The following is an 18,879-nucleotide window of genomic DNA, read 5'->3' on the forward strand; positions in this document are numbered from 1 at the left end:
ATCAAGGCGTGGATTTCTTAAAAATATTTTTCAAGGACTATCAAGGCGTGGATTTCAAGGAGATCAACACCATAAAGTATTACAACGCCCTCTATTGGAAATGAGGAAGGAAATATTGGAAACAATGATAAATAAAAAAATACATTTAGAAAAAAACGAAAAATCTAATGAATTTCTTAAAAAAAAACAACAAAACTAAGAAATACAAAAAAAAATTAAACAACAACAAAAAATATACGAAGGGTGGAAACACAATGCTTAAGAAGAAAAAAAATGGTTACGAAAAGGAATTTTCTAGACAAATTTCATACTAAAAAAATAAACAAATATCCTAACAAATACATACATAAGTATGTATGAGTATGCACGCATAATTTCTTATGCACACACACACACGTACAGCCTCACAAACTTACCTTGTAAATAATGGGCCGGTTGCAATCCATACGCCTGTAATTGTTGGAATATTTGCATTTGGGCAGCGGCTGCTGAATTTGGTAACATTCCATCGGCTGTGGTTAGATACGGGGAAACCGGTTGGGTGGCACTTGTCGGTGTTGGTACAAACATACTAGCCGTTGAAGTGGGTATGAGGCCAGCCGATGCTCCACCGGCTGCTGAAACGGGTAGCGAAGCTGGTGCGGCCGATATTGTTGCCAACGAGGCAATGGGACGTGGTGCTGTTGCCACAGAGACAGCAGCGGCGGCGACTGGTGTGGCCGATACCAATTGTGTGGTTGAACTTAAGGCAGGTGTTGCCGGTGCGGCAGCTGTCAAAGCACCCAGTACCGTACGAGGTGCTGCGGTCGGTGTGGTTAAGGCTGTAATGCCGCACAGGCCCACCTGCAGTTGTTGCAGCTTCTTTTGGTCCTTTTCCTTTTGGGTATCGGCAAATTTTACCACCAACGGTGCCGAACAGCCTTCCATGGTTTGGCTATGATGTAAAGCCTAGAAGTAAAGTAAATATATAGAATTTTTGTATTAATACATAACATTTATGTGTGTGTGAAAGTTATCTCCATATGGAGATTTATTTATTTATATTTAATGTGATATGACTATACTTTACTGAAATATGAGGGTCAAGAAAGGCATGTTGATATCAAATTTAAAGAAAATTCAGATATTTGTGGAGATTTTGTATTTATATTCAATTTCAGCTGAGCTGAATTAAAATTTTTTGTTTTAAATCGCAGTTAGCAGGGCTGAATTGATTGATTTGCTATAGAAACTGTAATTCAGCTGAGCTGAATTGAATATTTTCTATGAAAAACCTTATTCAGCTGTGCTGAATTGAATATTTTCTAGGAAAAACCTTATTCAGCTAGGATGAATTGAAGATTTTCTATGAAAAACCTTATTCAGACAGGCTGAATTGAAGATTTTCTATAGAAACTCTTATTCAGCCTGGGTGATCTGAAGATTTTCTTTACAAACTCATATTCAGCCAAGCTGAATTAAAGTTTTTTCTAAAGAAACTCTTTTTGAGCCTAGCTGAATTGAAGATTTTCTATAAAAACTCTTATTCAGCCAGGCTGAATTGAATATTATCTAAAGAAACACATATTCAGCTATGCTGAATTGAAGATTTTCTATAGAAACTCTAAATCAGCTAGGCAAAATTGCAGATTTTCTATGGAAACTCTAAGTCAGGTGGGATACATTGAAGTTCTTATATAAAAACTTCTCTAAATAACACCTCTTAATTTTCTCCGAATTGAAAGTCCATTTACATCCACTTGGAATCCCCTATGACACCATTTCTTGGCAAAGTTAGCATCCATCTTACCACCCCCTTGTGATATATTACCGACCCCAAACGAAAGCAGAGCTCTGTAGCTGTAGTGTAACACAATTTGTTGTTTTTGTTTTACCGGAAATTTGTAATTTTCCATGTTTCCTGTGCAATCTTACACAACCATTTTGTGGTTGACTATTTCCGCTCTAACCACAATGCATTTACGGATACACAAACACACATACATCAACATAAAACTATTGAGAGGACATAGAGGAATGACAATGTATATGTGTGTGTCTGTAAGGATTCTTAGGCAAAGATCCCATGTTGGCTAAATTCTCCCCCAATAGCTGCAATGGAGCTGCTAATGGTAATTGTTGTTGTTGCTATTTCGGAAACACAAACACAACAACAATCCGTTTAGAGGAAAATGCTCTTTAATATTGCATAAGTGTCATAGAGCTTAATGTGACATTTGTAGTCCAGCTATAAATAGTTGTTATTAATCAGAATTTAAGAAGAAGTAAGCGACAGGAAGTAATAAATTTTAATTCAGCCGCAGCTGAATTAGGTATTTCATAGGAAATTCATAATTTAAACCAGCTGAATGAGGTTTCCCATAGGAAATCTGCAATTAAGCATGGCTGAATAAGGTTTCCCACAAGAAATCTACAATTCAGCATAACTGAATAAAGCTTCCCATAGGAAATCTGCAATTCAGCATGGATGATTAACAGTTTCTATAAAAAAATTTCAATTCAGCATGGCTGAATAAGAGTTTCTATAGAAAATCTTTAATTCAGGCTGGCTGAATAACAGTTTCTATAGAAAATCTTTAATTCAGGCTGGCTGAATAACAGTTTCTATAGAAAATCTTCAATTCAGCCTGGCTGAATAAGAGTTTCTTTAGAAAATCTTCAATTCAGCCTGGCTGAATTAGAGTTTCTTTATAAAATCTTTTATTTAGCCTGGCTGAATACATATATCTTATTTAAATCTTCAATTCAGCCTGGCTGAATAAGAATATCTATAGAAAATATTCCAGGCTGAATTAAAAGTTTATTTAGAAAATCTTCAATTCACTTTCAGAGGTTCTTCAAAAAATCTTCAATTCTGCCTTGCTGAATAAAAGTTACGTTAGAAATCTTCAATTCAGCCTGGCTGAATAAGAGTTTCTGTAGAAAATCTTTAACTCAGCCTGGCTGAATAAGAGTTTTTTTTAGAAAATTTTCAATTCAGCCTGGCTGAATGAGAAAATCTTCAATTCAGCCTGGCTGAATAAGAGTTTCTATAGAAAATCTTCAATTCAGCCTGGCTGAATAAGAGTTTCTATAGAAAATCTTCAATTCAGCCTGGCTGAATAAAAGTTTCTATAGAAAATCTTCAATTCAGCCTGGCTGAATAAGAGTTTCTTTAGAAAATCTTCAATTCAGCCTGGCAGAATAAGAGTTTCTATGGAAAATCTTCAATTCAGCCCAGGTGAATTAGGATAAATTTAAAAAAAAAAATATTTCCTCCCCACATAATAAATTTCTCGCTAAAAAATTATCAATTGTTATATTGTGATTATTGCGTTCACACAACCGTATATTGAGTTCTGTTTATAATACACAAATTGAAAGCATACTTTCAGGCGTTAAATTTATTCACTTGCTATTCCCATGGTAAATTAATAATTTCTTCAATACAATGTTAAAAATATATTTTTTATGAAAACATATATATGTTGCTGGGTTATTATATATATATATATATACATACATAAATATATTTGGGTACATATGCTAATATAATCACGTATTTTATAACGTTTTTGGTAGGCCAATAAAAATGTCACATATTTAAGTTTTTTAGAATTATTTCGGATTTCCCGCTCCCCACTTAACTACATGTACCCCCCAAAAATATAAAAAATATATATGACTCAAGGCAAAAAGAGCGGCCCAACATAAACTCGTTAACATTGTGGCCATAAAACAAATGGCTACAAAATTGTGCTAAGAAAGAAGAATAGGCTATAAATTTAGCAAATATCCTGCAACAAAGCCATGCAACGAATTTGTCGTATTAACAGGAACCAGAACCAGAGCAGCAGCAACAATACAAGAAGTCAGAGAACATGTTTCCACATATTTATGCAGATGCAAAAATATGAGTAACTACCACTAGCCATTGAATGAATGTGGTGGCCCCAATGCCATGCATGGTCATGCCACATATTGCAGATATATTAGGGAGGAATTAAGAATATTTGTGGGTCACATGGAAAAATACGTGACAAAGGGAGGATTTGCAATGAAAAATTATAAACATTTTAATTCGTATGAAAATTGGCATTCGTAGGGGAGAGGGGGCTAAGTATTTGCTGGCACCTCTGGTGTACACCCTCATGTTGCCCAACATTTTATATTTTCTCCCATAAACAACAAATTTGTTTGTTTGTCCATTATTGCCTCATTCGAATTGGCAAAGATATAATACATTACGTATCCATCCATATGTATGTATGACAGCTGTGTGGCATGTGGTAATTGCCCATGATGGATGCAAATGTGAAAATCACGTTTCCAAAAAAGAGAAACGAAACGAAAAATCACACACAAAAAGAGGCAAGAAGAAACGCCTTCCAAAGAAAATGACGTGAGCAATTTGCTGACGAACTTAACAAGAAGATGGATTGGGATGGAAAGATGCTATTCAGCGGGACTGAATTGAAGATTTTCCATGAAAACTCTTTTTTTCAGCCTGGGCTGAATTGAATATTTTTTATAGAAAACCTTATTCAGCTAGGCTGAATTGAAGATTTTCTATAGAAAACCTTATTCAGCCAGGCTGAATTGAAGATTTTCTATAGAAAACCTTATTCAGCTAGGCTGAATTGAAGATTTTGCATAGAAAACCTTATTCAGCTAGGCTGAATTGAAGATTTTCTATAGAAAACCTTATTCAGCTAGGCTGAATTGAAGATTTTCTATAGAAAACCTTATTTAGCTAGGCTGAATTGAAGATTTTCTATAGAAAACCTTATTCAGCTAGGCTGAATTGAAGATTTTCTATAGAAAACCTTATTCAGCTAGGCTGAATTGAAGATTTTCTATAGAAAACCTTATTCAGCTAGGCTGAAATGAAGATTTCCTATGGAAAGTCTTATTCAGCCAAACTGAATTGAAGATTTTCTATTGAAAACTGGGCTGAATTCAATATTTTATATATTAAACCTCATTCAGCCAGGCTGAATTGAAGATTTGTTCATATTAAATCTAGTTAAGCTACGCCTAAGAAGATGAACAGTTGGCCTTTCCATACAGGACGAGATAGTATTCTTATCAAAGACCAGAAGGTCTTCTCATAGAAGACTAGAAGGTCTTCTCATAGAAGACTAGAAGGTCTTCTCATAGAAGACTAGAAGGTCTTCTCATAAAAGACTAGAAGGTCTTCTCATAGAAGACTAGAAGGTCTTTTCATAGAAGACTAGAAGGTCTTCTCATAGAAGACTAGAAGGTCTTCTCATAGAAGACTAGAAGGTCTTCTCATAGAAGACTAGAAAGTCTCCTCGTAGAAGACCAAAAGCTCTTCACATAGAAGACCAGCATTTCTTCGTATAGAACATCAATATGTCTTCGTATAGAAGACAAGAAGACCGCATTATAGAAGTTCAGAAGAGGTTCTACGAAAAAAGTACCAAAAAGATTTCATAGAAAAGCTCAGAAAGTAATCTTAGGGAAGAATACCAGGAGGACTTCATGTAGAAGTCCTGGAGGTATTCTTATCGAAGAAAATATGAGGTATTTTTATGAAAGATTACTAGGAGATCTTCTTTAGAAGTCTAGAATGTCTGCTGTTGGCCTTCTGGTTTGGCAGAAGACCACAAGGTGTTCTAATATGAAACCTGAACGTCCTCTTATAGGAGAGCCGAAGGTCTACTTATAGACGATAAGAAATTCTTCTAAAAGAATATTAAAGTTGGGCTTTTAGAGAAGTATGTTTTCTTATAGAGACCAGCAAGCCAAAACATAGGGTCTTCCATTCCATGAAAGACTTAAGGGTCTTCTATTCTGTAGAAGACCAATGGGTCTTCTATAGTAAAGAAAAGCCAAAGATCTTCTATCGTATAGAAGACCAAAGGGTCTTCAATCGTATAGAAGACCAAATGGTCTTCTATAGTAAACAAGACCAAAGGGTCTTCTATCGCATACAAGACCAAAGGGTCTTCTATCGCATACAAGACCAAAGGGTCCTCTATCGCATACAAGACCAAAAGGTCTTCTATCGCATACAAGACCAAAGGGTCTTCTATCGCATACAAGACCAAAGGGTCTTCTATCGCATACAAGACCAAAAGGTCTTCTATCATATAGAAGACCAAAAGGTCTTCTATCATATAGAAGACCAAAGGGTCTTCTATCGTATAGAAGACCAAAGGGTCTTCTATCGTATAGAAGACCAAAGGGTCTTCTATCGTATAGAAGACCAAAGGGTCTTCTATCGTATAGAAGACCAAAGGGTCTTCTATCGTATAGAAGACCAAAGGGTCTTCTATCGTATAGAAGACCAAAGGGTCTTCTATCGTATAGAAGACCAAAGGGTCTTCTATCGTATAGAAGACCGAAGGGTCTTCTATCGTATAGAAGACCAAAGGGTCTTCAATCGTATAGAAGACCAAAGGGTCTTCTATCGTATAGAAGCAAAAGGTCTTCTATCGTATAGAAGCAAAAGGTTCTTCTATCGTATAGAAGACCAACGGTTCTTCTATCGTATAGAAGATCAAAGGGTCTTCTATCGTATAGAAGACCAAAGGGTATTCTATCGTATAGAAGATCAAAGGGTCTTCTATCGTACAGAAGACCAAAGGGTCTTCTATCGTATAGAAGACCAAAGGGTCTTCTATCGTATAGAAGACCAAAGGGTCTTCTATCGTATAGAAGACCAAAGGGTCTTCTGACGTATAGAAGACCAAAGGGTCTTCTGACGTATAGAAGACCAAAGAGTCTTCTATCGTATAGAAGACCAAAGGGTCTTCTATCGTATAGAAGACCAAAGGGTCTTTTATCGTATAGAAGACCAAAGGGTATTCTATCGTATAGAAGACCAAAGGGTCTTCTATCTTATAGAAGACCAAAGGGTCTTCTATCGTATAGAAGACCAAAGGGTCTTCTATCGTATAGAAGACCAAAGGGTATTCTATCGTATAGAAGACCAAAGGGTCTTCTATCTTATAGAAGACCAAAGGGTCTTCTATCGTATAGAAGACCAAAGGGTCTTCTATCGTATAGAAGACCAAAGGGTCTTCTATCGTATAGAAGACCAAAGGGTCTTCTATCGTATAGAAGACCAAAGGGTCTTCTATCGTATAGAAGACCAAAGGGTCTTCTATCGTATAGAAGACAAAAGGGTCTTCTATCGTGTAGAAGACCAAAGGGTCTTCTATCATTTAGAAGACCATAATGGTTTGTCAATTTTATTTCTCGAGAGTAAGAAAAATCCCTCCCAACTTTTAAACAAATAATCGCATTTTGAATTATGTTGCCGTACTTACTTTAATTGCACCAATTGCATGCTGTTTGGTATCGAATGTTACAAAGGCACATCCTTTACTTTGGCCATTTTGATCCCTGAGCACTGTGCATTCCTCAATGGTGCCGTGTCCCGTAAACAATTGCCTTACATCGGCTTCATTGTATTTTTTGTTCAGCATGCCGACGAACAATTTACGTTCTGCAAAGAGACAAGAACAAAAACGGAAAACATGAATGAAAGGCAAATAATTAACAGAGAAGGAAAAATTGGAAATGTTTTCCAATAATAAATGGCGAACTTCGTTCTCGCTTTGTTGTGTAAAGAAAATTGGGAGTCAAAAAATTCGCCATGAAATGAAATACAACCCGCAACTTATCAAGTTAAGTAGTAAAAATTCAAAGAGTTTGATGAAAAGTGTAAGGAGTCCGGGGAGGTGGGAAAGGCAGGTGTTACGGAAAATAAAAACAACTGTAAATGGAAATTTATACAAATAAAAGCTGTGAGAAATTGTATAGAAATGTTGCAAATTACAAAATCGTTTGCAACAGTTGCAGTACACTCTAGGAAGGTAAAGGCAGGAGTAGGTGCGGTAGGTCCTCAGTTACTCTATACATATACATATTAAAGATCCAATAAGAAATTGTGTATGTCATATCTAATAATCCGTTCAAGGATCTATCGTATCGAAAATAGTCCTTCTGTCAGAGAAAATCCTCTGGCCTTTGGTCCACCCAAAGTTTTACTCGATGTAGGGTATTCACAATTCACTCACACACACACTGTCACACTTTGAGCTTGTCTTCATTTCATTTAAGTATTCCTTTTTATTCATTTACATTAACGATGTCGTTTTTACAACTTCCTTTTTGGGGCGCATTCCACAAGCTGCCACCAAGTACTGCACCGACTCTTCCACAAGTCAGTAAATGTTAAGATATTATATCCTGGCCGTGTGGTAGTATTGGTGAAGCGTAGTGCGAAAAAACCCCAATGTAAACAACAACTGCAAACAATTTATGGCTCTTTCAGCAGATCAATGCTGTACAAGTGGTAGTAAAAATGTGTTTATGTATGCGTGTGTGTGTGAGTGTATTTGCCAGCGAGCGAGCGAGCAAGCGAACAAACGAGTGAATGACGACTGTTCATTATTTAAATAAAAGCGTACAAGTGTACTGTGCTAACTTTTCAGAGGCAGTGGAAAACGAGAGAACTGGGGCGGTGATCTTGAAAATCCACGCCTTGTATTAGGCTTTACAAACAAACCAACTGGACCGACTATACGATACCCTTGGGTATATTGTACTATGTATCTTTACAATTGCAAGTCAATGTTCCCGCGAAGGAACATTCTCATGCCTTTCTGCAAACTATGCACAATTTAATTTCATACGCACTATTCGGTACGCCGCACTGTTAAAAATTTAATCTCAATCAGACACCCGTTCGAAATACATATGGTAGCTATGGCTGCATCTGCAGCCAATTTGCGTATCTCAATGTGATACGCTTTGCAAAATTTCATGTTAATCGGTAGGAGTTTGGTGCACCATTTATGTAAAATCGGACGAATATATATGTATATCTGGGAGCTATATAGAAATCTGAACCGATGTTCCCGAAACTTATCACCCATCATTCTAGACTCAATTTAGTACGCTATGCCAAATTTCGTGCAAATCGAAGGCACCATAGGGATTTTGGTGCTCCATTTACATTAAATCGGACGAAAATGTATATGGGAGCTATATCGAAATTTGAACCGGTTTTCAGGAAACTTAACACACATCATTCTAGACTCAATTCAGTGCACTATTCAAAATTTCGTTCAAATCGAAAGATGTATAGGGACTTTAGTGCACCATTTACATAAAATCGGACGAAAATATATGTGGGAGCTATATCTAAATCTGAACCGATTTTCCGAAACTTAAGACACATCGTTCTAAACTCAATTCAGTACGCTATGCCAAATTTCGTACAACTCGAAGGATATATAGGGACTGTAGTGCTTTATTTGCCTAAAATCGGACGAAAGTATATATGGGAGCTATATCTAAATCTGAACCAATTTTTCCGAAACTTAACACACATCACTCTAAACTCAATTCAGTACGCTATGCCAAATTTCGTGCAAATCGAAAGATATATAGGGACTTTGGTGCTTCATTTACATAAAATCGGACGAAAGTATATATGGGAGCTATATCTAAATCTGAATCGACTTTCATGAAACTTGACACACATGATTTTGGACCTAATTTAGTACTCTATGTCAAATTTCGTTCAAATCGAACGATGTATAGGGACTTTAGTGCACCAATGGCCTTAAATCGGACGAAAATGTATATGGGACCTATATCTAAATCTGAAGTGATTTTTCCCAATTTCAATAGGGATCGTCCTTGGCCCAAATAAATAAGCTCTGCCAAATTTCATCCAATTCGAATAAAAAATGCGGCCTGTACTTTGTTTACTATTTAACATGGACAGACGGACGGACATTCATAAGTCGACTAAAAAAGTGATTCTATGCTTATTTTCAAAAGGAACCGTGTGTCCATCTAGTTTCCTTTTGCCTGTTACAAACATATGCAAAAAGATATAATACCCTGTACCACAGTGTGGTGAAGGGTATACAAATCGAAGCCTTGTGAAGGTAGTTGCACCCTCTTGACCGACTAGAGGTCAACAAATATTATTAATATTCAGTACAGCCCTTCTAATTACTTGTTCAGATTTCCTTCGCCGTGGGTTGTATTGTGATGTTTGGCTTTCAACTGTGACCTATAGATCGACTCGAAAAAACACAAAATATTAAGTTTTCTTTCCTCTTGATCCCAATATTATTCTCTGATCGTCATCAAAAGTTATAGGCGTTGTCCTTGATCATACCTGGATCTTCATGGAAAATTTCAAAGCGATCAGCGCTATATTTCCGCCCTCTAGTGTGGTTATGACTTACTAAATAATATATGAATACGAAAGTACCTTTAAATATTTATGTGTAACTCCCACATCCGAGTACATAAGACAATAAAATTGGTATCAATTTAAAGGTCAACCACTGCCCTTGAATATACCAACAACTTTTCGGGTCTATGTCCTTCAGGGGTAAATCTATACGCTATAGAATACAAATTTTTTAATTTTTCACACAAAAGTCAGGGTCCATTTGACCCGCTAAATATTGACCGATCTTTATCAAAACAGGCATGGTTATTCTTTGGCCCTATCCCCTTCTCCATGCAAAAAATCGTGGGGTTTGCGCCATAATTGCGGCCTCTAGAGCGACCAGAAAAACCGATAAAAATTAAGTATTTGGTCCATTTCATCCCCTAGATATTAACCGATCTTTACCAAAAATAGGGGTCTTCATTGGCCAGAACCCATCCTACATGCAAAATTTCGTGAAGATTGATCCATAACTGTAGCCTGTATCGTGTTTACAAAATATAATGGACAGACGGACGGACGGACACACATGTCTAGATCGACTCAGCTAGTCGAGATATGACGATCGGTATACTTAAAGGTGGGTCTAGGACCAATATTTCGCGGCGTTACAAACTCTTGTGGCTGCACAAAGCTATTATACCCTGACAACATAGTTGTGTAGGGTATAAAAATCCACGACTTGTGTAGGTTCCCAAAAAAAAAAAATATTTTTAAAAAATGTGCTTAACCCCCTCTCCTGCTACGCCCCTGCTAAATGCAACACATTTCCATTGCGTACTATTATTTATCTTCTTCTTCTCCTTCCTTCCTTCTTTGTCCTTACATAGTTTTCAATGACTACTGACGGATTCTGCCATGCGAGGCGCTACAATCTACATACATAGAGACACACACACAAACACACGCTTACTGCATGCCGCTACAATTTGCAACAGAGCTTTTTATATTTCCGTTTCCTTTACGGATCTGACTGCTTTGTTGTTTGCGTGGCACTTTACATTCATTCGACGCGCGAATCGCTCGTGTATAACTGATGTTGATGTTACTGCTGCCGCTGCTGTTGTTTGTTAAGCGTTGCAGTTTTATTGTGCACTTTGTTTTGTGCTCTTGTTGCTGTTAATATTATTGTTATTGTAGCGACTGCTACAATTGTTGTTGTTGCTGTTGTTGATTCATCTTATTTGCCCATCATCTTCCGCTCAGTGAACAACAACAGCGGTAAGCAAACAAGTAAGTAGTTGATATAGCTGGGGTAGGTAGGTAGGAGGAGAACATGTTGCATATCAGCAACGGAGCTATTCTATTTATGCACTCTTTGTTTGCTGCACAGTGTTTGGATCGTTAATGTTGTTTGTTGTTGTTGCTGCTGGGTTTGCGTATAATTCATGTTGCAGCCCACTACTGATGTGGGCTTTGTGTGGGTGTGGGTTAGGTATGTTTTGTATCGATGTGGTGGCAACAAAAATGTTGCCATGAAATGAGCGTAATAAAAGCTATATTAAAAAGTTTGTTTAACAACAACAATAATAACAATAATATGGCATGTGCAAATAAAATCAGTGGCAAAGAGGTAACGTATCAGCCAGTTGGTAAACTTTTTTGTTTGGTTTTTAATTGTTTGATTTGGCAGGGATGGGATGGGTGAATTTTTTTTAAATATTTTTTTCTAGAACCAACAAAAAGCATGGATTTTTGTGAATTTTTTTAGAAGTAATTTTTCAAAGACCACAACAAGGCGTGGATTTTTTAAAAATATTTTTTCAAGGATCACAACATCTTGACGTATCGTATTTTACCTTGTCGTGCCATACCCGTCCGTTCAGTTTGGAAATAATGTGGCCCATAATCTTCCTTTTAACAAATAAGAGTTTTGTTGCCATGTAACACATTAACATGCACTCGTTTCATGTTTATACTAAACTTGCAACATTTTATTAACAACAACAATACAAATTTGAAGGTATTTCGGTTTGGTTGGCTTGATGTCTCACGGTTTGTTAAGGATGTATAACTTTATTTTTATTGAACGATTTAAAAGTGTACTTTGTGGTACAATTTGTTGTAAATGTGGTGTGTAATTTTTAGGTAGCATTGACACCAACAAGACAATTTTTTCTAAGAACGATTTTTTTCTATGAAGATATTTTTCAAGGGCTTTTCACACGAAAAAATTGTAGTTGTGTAGTAAAAAAATCTGTACCATTTGGTAGATCTTGAAAAAATATTTTTGAAAAATCTACAATTTATGGTAGTTAGAGTTGGGTAGTTCCGGAACGAACTAGTTCATTTGGACTATTCCGAGAAAGGAACGATTGGAACTAGTTCCAGCTCTTTAATTAATATAATTCCTTTTTCTGATATCGTTCCTTTTTTATCTCGTTCTTTTTTCTTTTCTCGTTCCTTTATTCCCATATTCTTCTTATCGTCCTGCAGTTGAATTCTGTAGCTTTATTTAATTTTTTTCCATTTTTGCACATATTTCAATTTTTACATTTATTAGCAAATCAGCACGGAACTATGTGAGCGAAAAAAAAAACAAAAAAGAACGATGAAAGAGAGAGATTCAAAGGAACTATATAGGATTCGGAACTATATGGAGAAAAGGAACTATTTGGAGCAAAGGAACTGTATGGAGTAAAGGAACTATATGGAGCAAAGAAACTACATGGATTAAAGGAACTATATGGAGCAAGGGAACTATATATGGAAAAAACACAAAAAAAAAAAACAATGAAAGAGAGAGATGCAAAGGAACTATGTAGGAGTCGGAACTATATGGAGAAAAGGAACTATTTGGAGCAAAGGAACTGTATGGAGTAATGGAACTATATGGAGCAAAGGTACTATATGGAGCAAAGGTACTATATGGAGCAAAGGTGCTATATAGAACAAAGGAACTATATATGGAAAAAACGAAAAAAAGAACGATGAAAGAGATTCAAAGGAACTATGTAGGAGTCGGAATTATATGGAGTAAAGGAACTATAAAGAGCAAAGGAACTGTATGGAGTAAAGGAACTGTATGGAGTAAAGGAACAGTATGAAGTAAAGGAACTATGTGGAGCAAAGATACTATATGGATCGAATGAACTATATGGAGCAAAGGAACTATATATTGAAAAAACGAAAAAAAGAACGATGAAAGAGAGAGATTCAAAGGAACTATGTAGGAGTCGGAACTACATGGAGCAAAGGAACTGTATGGAGTAAACAAACTATATGGAGCAAAGGAACTATATGGAGCAAAGGAACTAGTTCCTTTTAAAAAAAGGAACGAGAAAGATCAATCCGCTAAGTGAACTAGATTGCCCACCTCTAATGGTAGTCTTCAAAAAAAGTATTTTTAAAACATAATACCCTTTACCACAGTGTGGTAAAGGGTATAAAAATCCACGCCTTATGGTATTCTATTTTTAATAAATTCACGCCTTGAAAAAATATTTTTTATAAACCCATGCCTTATGTTGGCCCCCGAAAAATATTTTTAATAAATTCATGCCTTATATTGGTCATAGAAAAAATATTTGTGAACAAACCACGCCTTTTAAAAATTGTAAAAAATCCACACTTCGATTTGCACGAAATTTGGCCCAGCGTACTGAAATGAGTCTAGAATGATGAGTGGTGAATTTCAGACTTAGATATAGCTCCCATATATAATTTCGTCCGATTTTATGTAAATGGTGCACCAAAGTCCCAATATATCCTTCAATTTGCACGAAATTTGGCATAGCATACTAAATTAAGCCTAGATAGATGTGTGTGAAATTTCGTGAAAATCGGTTTAGATTTCGATACAGCTCCCATATATTTACGTCCGATTTTATGTAAATGGTGCACCAAAGACCCTTTATATCCTTCGATTTGCACGAAATTTGGCACAGCGTACTGAATTAAGTGTAGAACGAAGTGTGTTAAATTTCGTGAAAATCGGTTCAGATTTAGTAATAGGTCCCATATATATTTTCGTTCGATTTTAGGTAAGTAGTGCACCAATGTCCCTTTATATTCTTCAATTTGTACGAAATTTGGCAAAGCGTACTGAATTGAGTCTTGAATGATGAGTGGTGAGTTTCGGGAAAATCGGTTCAGATTTAAATATAGTTCCCATATATAATTTCGATCGATTTTATGTAAATGGTGCACCAGTGTCCCTATATAACTTTCGATTTGCACGAAATTTGGCACAGCGTACTGAATTAAGTCTAGAACGATGAGTGTTAAGATTCGAGAAAATCGGTTCAGATTTAGATATAGCTCCCATATATATTATCATCCGGTTTTATTTAAATGGTGCACCAAACTCCTAATGTTTATCCGATTAACACGAAATTTTGTTGAAATTGGTACAGATGCAGCCCTAGCCTCCATATGTATTTCGAACGGGTGTCTGATTGAGATTAAATTTTAAATAGTGCGATGTACCGAATAGCGTGTATCAATTTTGCTATAAATCGTTTTCCATAAATTTGTCCCATGGTACGCAGACGACTCTAAATCTACCCAAATGAAATTAAATTTAGCATAGGTTGCAGAAAGGCATGAGTATGTTCCTTCGAGTGAACATTGATATGCAATTGTTAGGATACATATGTACAATATACTCAAAGTGGTGAAGGGTATCATATAGTCGGCCCAGTCCGACTTTACAACATTCCTTACTGTTTTGTTTTTGCTTTTCACCTCCTAAAATAAATCCTCATTAAACGATTATTTGCATTTCGAACAGATTGACAAATAAAATATTTATTTGTCACTCACTCAAATATTTCTCCAAGGCAAGCAAATACGAAAAATTCATAGAATTTTCCCTCAGCAAGCATAGATGTAAGTTTTAATTATGTAAATCCTTTTTAATGACAACTTACAATATTAGTTCCTCCTCCATTTATATCCTTGTTTAATTACTCCCTGTTTATTTTTGAATGATTTCGAACATTAGCATTTCATTTGATGATGATAAGATCCCTGTAACGTTTTCATTGGAATTGAGATGATTTTTTCCATTCGCTGTCTTACGTAAACTAAACGTAAGTAGATATACGTGTGTGTGTGTGTGAAACACACACTCATACACTTACTTATATCCTTCCTTCCTTGCATGTAATTTTTACAAAAAGTTTTCAATGGAAATTTCTTAAACAAATAAACATGTCGATATACAGTTGAGCCGTGTGTCGAATATATATGTATGTGTATGTAAGGCTATCGTGTGTGTTTTGAATCTTTATTTTTAAATGTTCAAATGTTTTTATCTTTTAAGTTAAAATAAATCTCCTACGTCTTTGTACATTTGTTGTTGTTTCTCTGTATAACTTTTAAGTTAAATTAAATCCTTTTAAACAAAATAAATAAACACAAACCGGCACACATACATGTACGTATGTGTGCATACAGATGATGTATGCATGCGTGTAAGTGTAAAATATGTTTTAATTCTTATGTTATATTTCGATGCAAAGGTGTAACGAAAAAGCTTTAGAGATATAAAACACATATTTGTAAATCCCAAATTTCTTCACCCCACCCTATTATCTGTCTTTACTCTCCCCAAGAAAATCATCTTGTTATTGTTTATAAGTAAATATATGAACAAAATTGCTGCAAAAGATTGTTGGATTTTTCCTCAAGACAACGAGGGATAAATGCAATCCAAGTGCGTGAATATACATGTATGTGTGTGTGTGCGTGTGTGCGCGTGCAAGCATGTAAATATGTTTATTATTATTTTCTTTAAGTGTAAGAGGATATAATGCATCTGGTAATTTTCCAAAAAGGATATTGAAAGTTTTTCAATTGGAAAATATACACATAGATCTGGATGATGATTATTATCATTTGGGAAAAATTATTTGTTTGTTTTGTTTCTGTTTATAATGGAAGGAAACAAGAACAAAAAAACTAAAACTTTGTAATAGATTACTTTATCTATTAATTTGTTGTTGTTTCTGTATATTCAATATGATATTGGAAATATTAAATACATATTTTATTACAATTTTATATTTTAAGTCATTAAAATGAAATTAAATACTTTGTAATAATTTAATAACTGAGATGACATAAGGAGATTAAAATATGAATTATAAAAATATTTGTTTCAAGGACTAATATCAGGCTTTGATTTTTTTAAAAAAAAATTTTTAAGGACCTCTACAAGACGTGGATTTTTTAAAAAATATTTTTAAGGCTCTATAGAAGGCGTGGATTTTTTTAAAGAATATTTTTTAAGGCTCTATACAAGGCGTGGATTTTTTTAAAGAATATTTTTCAAGGCTCTATAGAAGGAGTTGATTTTTTAAAGAATATTTTTTCAAGGCTCTATAGAAGGCGTGGATTTTTAAAAGAATATTTTTTCAAGGCTCTATAGAAGGCGTGGATTTTTTAAAGAATATTTTTCAATGCTCTATAGAAGGAGTTGATTTTTTAAAGAATATTTTTCAAGGCTCTATAGAAGGCGTGGATTTTTTAAAGAATATTTTTTCAAGGCTCTATAGAAGGCGTGGATTTTTTAAAGAATATTTTTCCATGGCTCTATACAAGGCGTGGATTTTTTAAAGAATATTTTTTCAAGGCTCTATACAAGGCGTGGATTTTTTAAAGAATATTTTTTTAAGGCTCTATACAAGGCGTGGATTTTTTAAAGAATATTTTTTCAAGGCTCTATACAAGGCGTGGATTTTTTAAAGAATATTTTTTCAAGGCTCTACAGAAGGCGTGGATTTTTTAAAGAATATTTTTTCAAGGCTCTATGCAAGGCGTGAATTTTTTAAGGAATATTTTTTAAGGCTCTATAGAAGGCGTGAATTTTTTAAGGAATATTTTTTAAGGCTCTACAGAAGGCGTGGATTTTTTAAAGAATATTTTTTAAGGCTCTATAGAAGGCGTGGATTTTTTAAAGAATATTTTTTAAGGCTCTATAGAAGGCGTGGATTTTTTAAAGAATATTTTTTAAGGCTCTATAGAAGGCGTGGATTTTTTAAAGAATATTTTTTAAGGCTCTATAGAAGGCGTGGATTTTTTAAAGAATATTTTTTAAGGCTCTATAGAAGGCGTGGATTTTTTAAAGAATATTTTTTAAGGCTCTATAGAAGGCGTGACTCAACAACTAGGCGTGGATTTTTAAAGAATATTTTTTAAGGCTCTATAGAAGGCGTGGATTTTTTAAAGAATATTTTTTAAGGCTCTATAGAAGGCGTAGGCGTTTTTTAAAGAATATTTTTTAAGGTTCTACAGAAGGCGTGGATTTTTTAAAGAATATTTTTTAAGGTTCTACAGAAGGCGTGGATTTTTTAAAGAATATTTTTTAAGGTTCTACAGAAGGCGTGGATTTTTTAAAGAATATTTTTTAAGGTTCTACCAAAGGCGTGGATTTATTAAAGAATATTTTTTAAGGCTCTACCAAAGGCGTGGATTTATTAAAGAATATTTTTTAAGGCTCTATAGAAGGCGTGGATTTTTTAAAGAATATTTTTTAAGGCTCTATAGAAGGCGTGGATTTTTTAAAGAATATTTTTTAAGGCTCTATAGAAGGCGTGGATTTTTTAAAGAATATTTTTTAAGGCTCTATAGAAGGCGTGGATTTTTTAAAGAATATTTTTTAAGGCTCTATAGAAGGCGTGGATTTATTAATGAATATTTTTTAGCGACCTCTAGAAAGCGTGGATTTATTAAAGAATATTTTTTAAGGCTCTACCAGAAGGCGTGGATTTATTAAAGAATATTTTTTAAGGCTCTATAGAAGGCGTGGATTTTTTAAAGAATTTTTTGTAAGGCTCTATAGAAGGCGTGGATTTTTTAAAGAATATTTTGTAAGGCTCTATAGAAGGCGTGGATTATTAAAAAATATTTTTTCAAAGACTCAACAACAAGGCGTGGATGTTTTAAAGAATATTTTTTTAAGGCTCACAACAAGGCGTGGATTTTTTAAAAAATATTTTTTAAGGCTCTACCAATAAGGCGTGGATTTTTTTAAAAAATATTTTTTAAGGCTCTACCATAAGGCGTGGATTTTTTAAAGAATATTTTTTCAAGGCCTATATAAGGCGTGGATTTATTAAAGAATATTTTTCAAGGGCCAACTGAGGCGTGGATTTATTAAAGAATATTTTTCAAGGGCCAACTGAGGCGTGGATTTATTAAAGAATATTTTTTAAGGCTCTACCAAAGGCGTGGATTTATTAAAGAATATTTTTTAAGGCTCTACCAAAGGCGTGGATTTATTAAAGAATATTTTTTAAGGCTCTAAGAGGCGTGGATTTTTTAAAGAATATTTTTTAAGGCTCTAAGAGGCGTGGATTTTTTAAAGAATATTTTTTAAGGCTCTACCTAAGGCGTGGATTTATTAAAGAATATTATTTAAGGCTCTATATAAGGCGTGGATTTTTTAAAGAATATTTTTTAAGGCTCTATATAAGGCGTGGATTTTTTAAAGAATATTTTTTAAGGCTCTACCAAAGGCGTGGATTTATTAAAGAATATTTTTTAAGGCTCTACCAAAGGCGTGGATTTATTAAAGAATATTTTTTAAGGCTCTATATAAGGCGTGGATTTTTTAAAGAATATTTTTTAAGGCTCTACCAAAGGCGTGGATTTATTAAAGAATATTTTTTAAGGCTCTACCAAAGGCGTGGATTTTTTAAAGAATATTTTTTAAGGCTCTATAT

General features: G+C 34.7%; 1 protein-coding gene across 1 annotated transcript in view; it reads right to left on the reverse strand.

The window, feature by feature from the left end:
- Positions 1-7,457, reverse strand: part of LOC133332870 (CUGBP Elav-like family member 2) — a 50,425-nt gene extending 42,968 nt beyond the window's left edge. Inside the window, exons 1-2 of the mRNA XM_061541271.1 lie at positions 7,278-7,457; positions 417-948 (exon numbers count right to left, since the gene is read on the reverse strand). Coding sequence (XP_061397255.1) covers positions 417-948; positions 7,278-7,436 — 691 coding nt within the window. The 5' untranslated portion in view covers positions 7,437-7,457. The remainder of the gene's footprint in view (positions 1-416; positions 949-7,277) is intronic.
- Between the last annotated feature and the right edge of the window lie 11,422 nt (positions 7,458-18,879).

Source organism: Musca vetustissima, unplaced genomic scaffold, assembly GCF_032173495.1.
Source record: "Musca vetustissima isolate MV318-11 ecotype Yass unplaced genomic scaffold, APGP_CSIRO_Mvet_v1 utg22244, whole genome shotgun sequence".
Lineage (NCBI taxonomy): Eukaryota > Metazoa > Arthropoda > Insecta > Diptera > Muscidae > Musca > Musca vetustissima.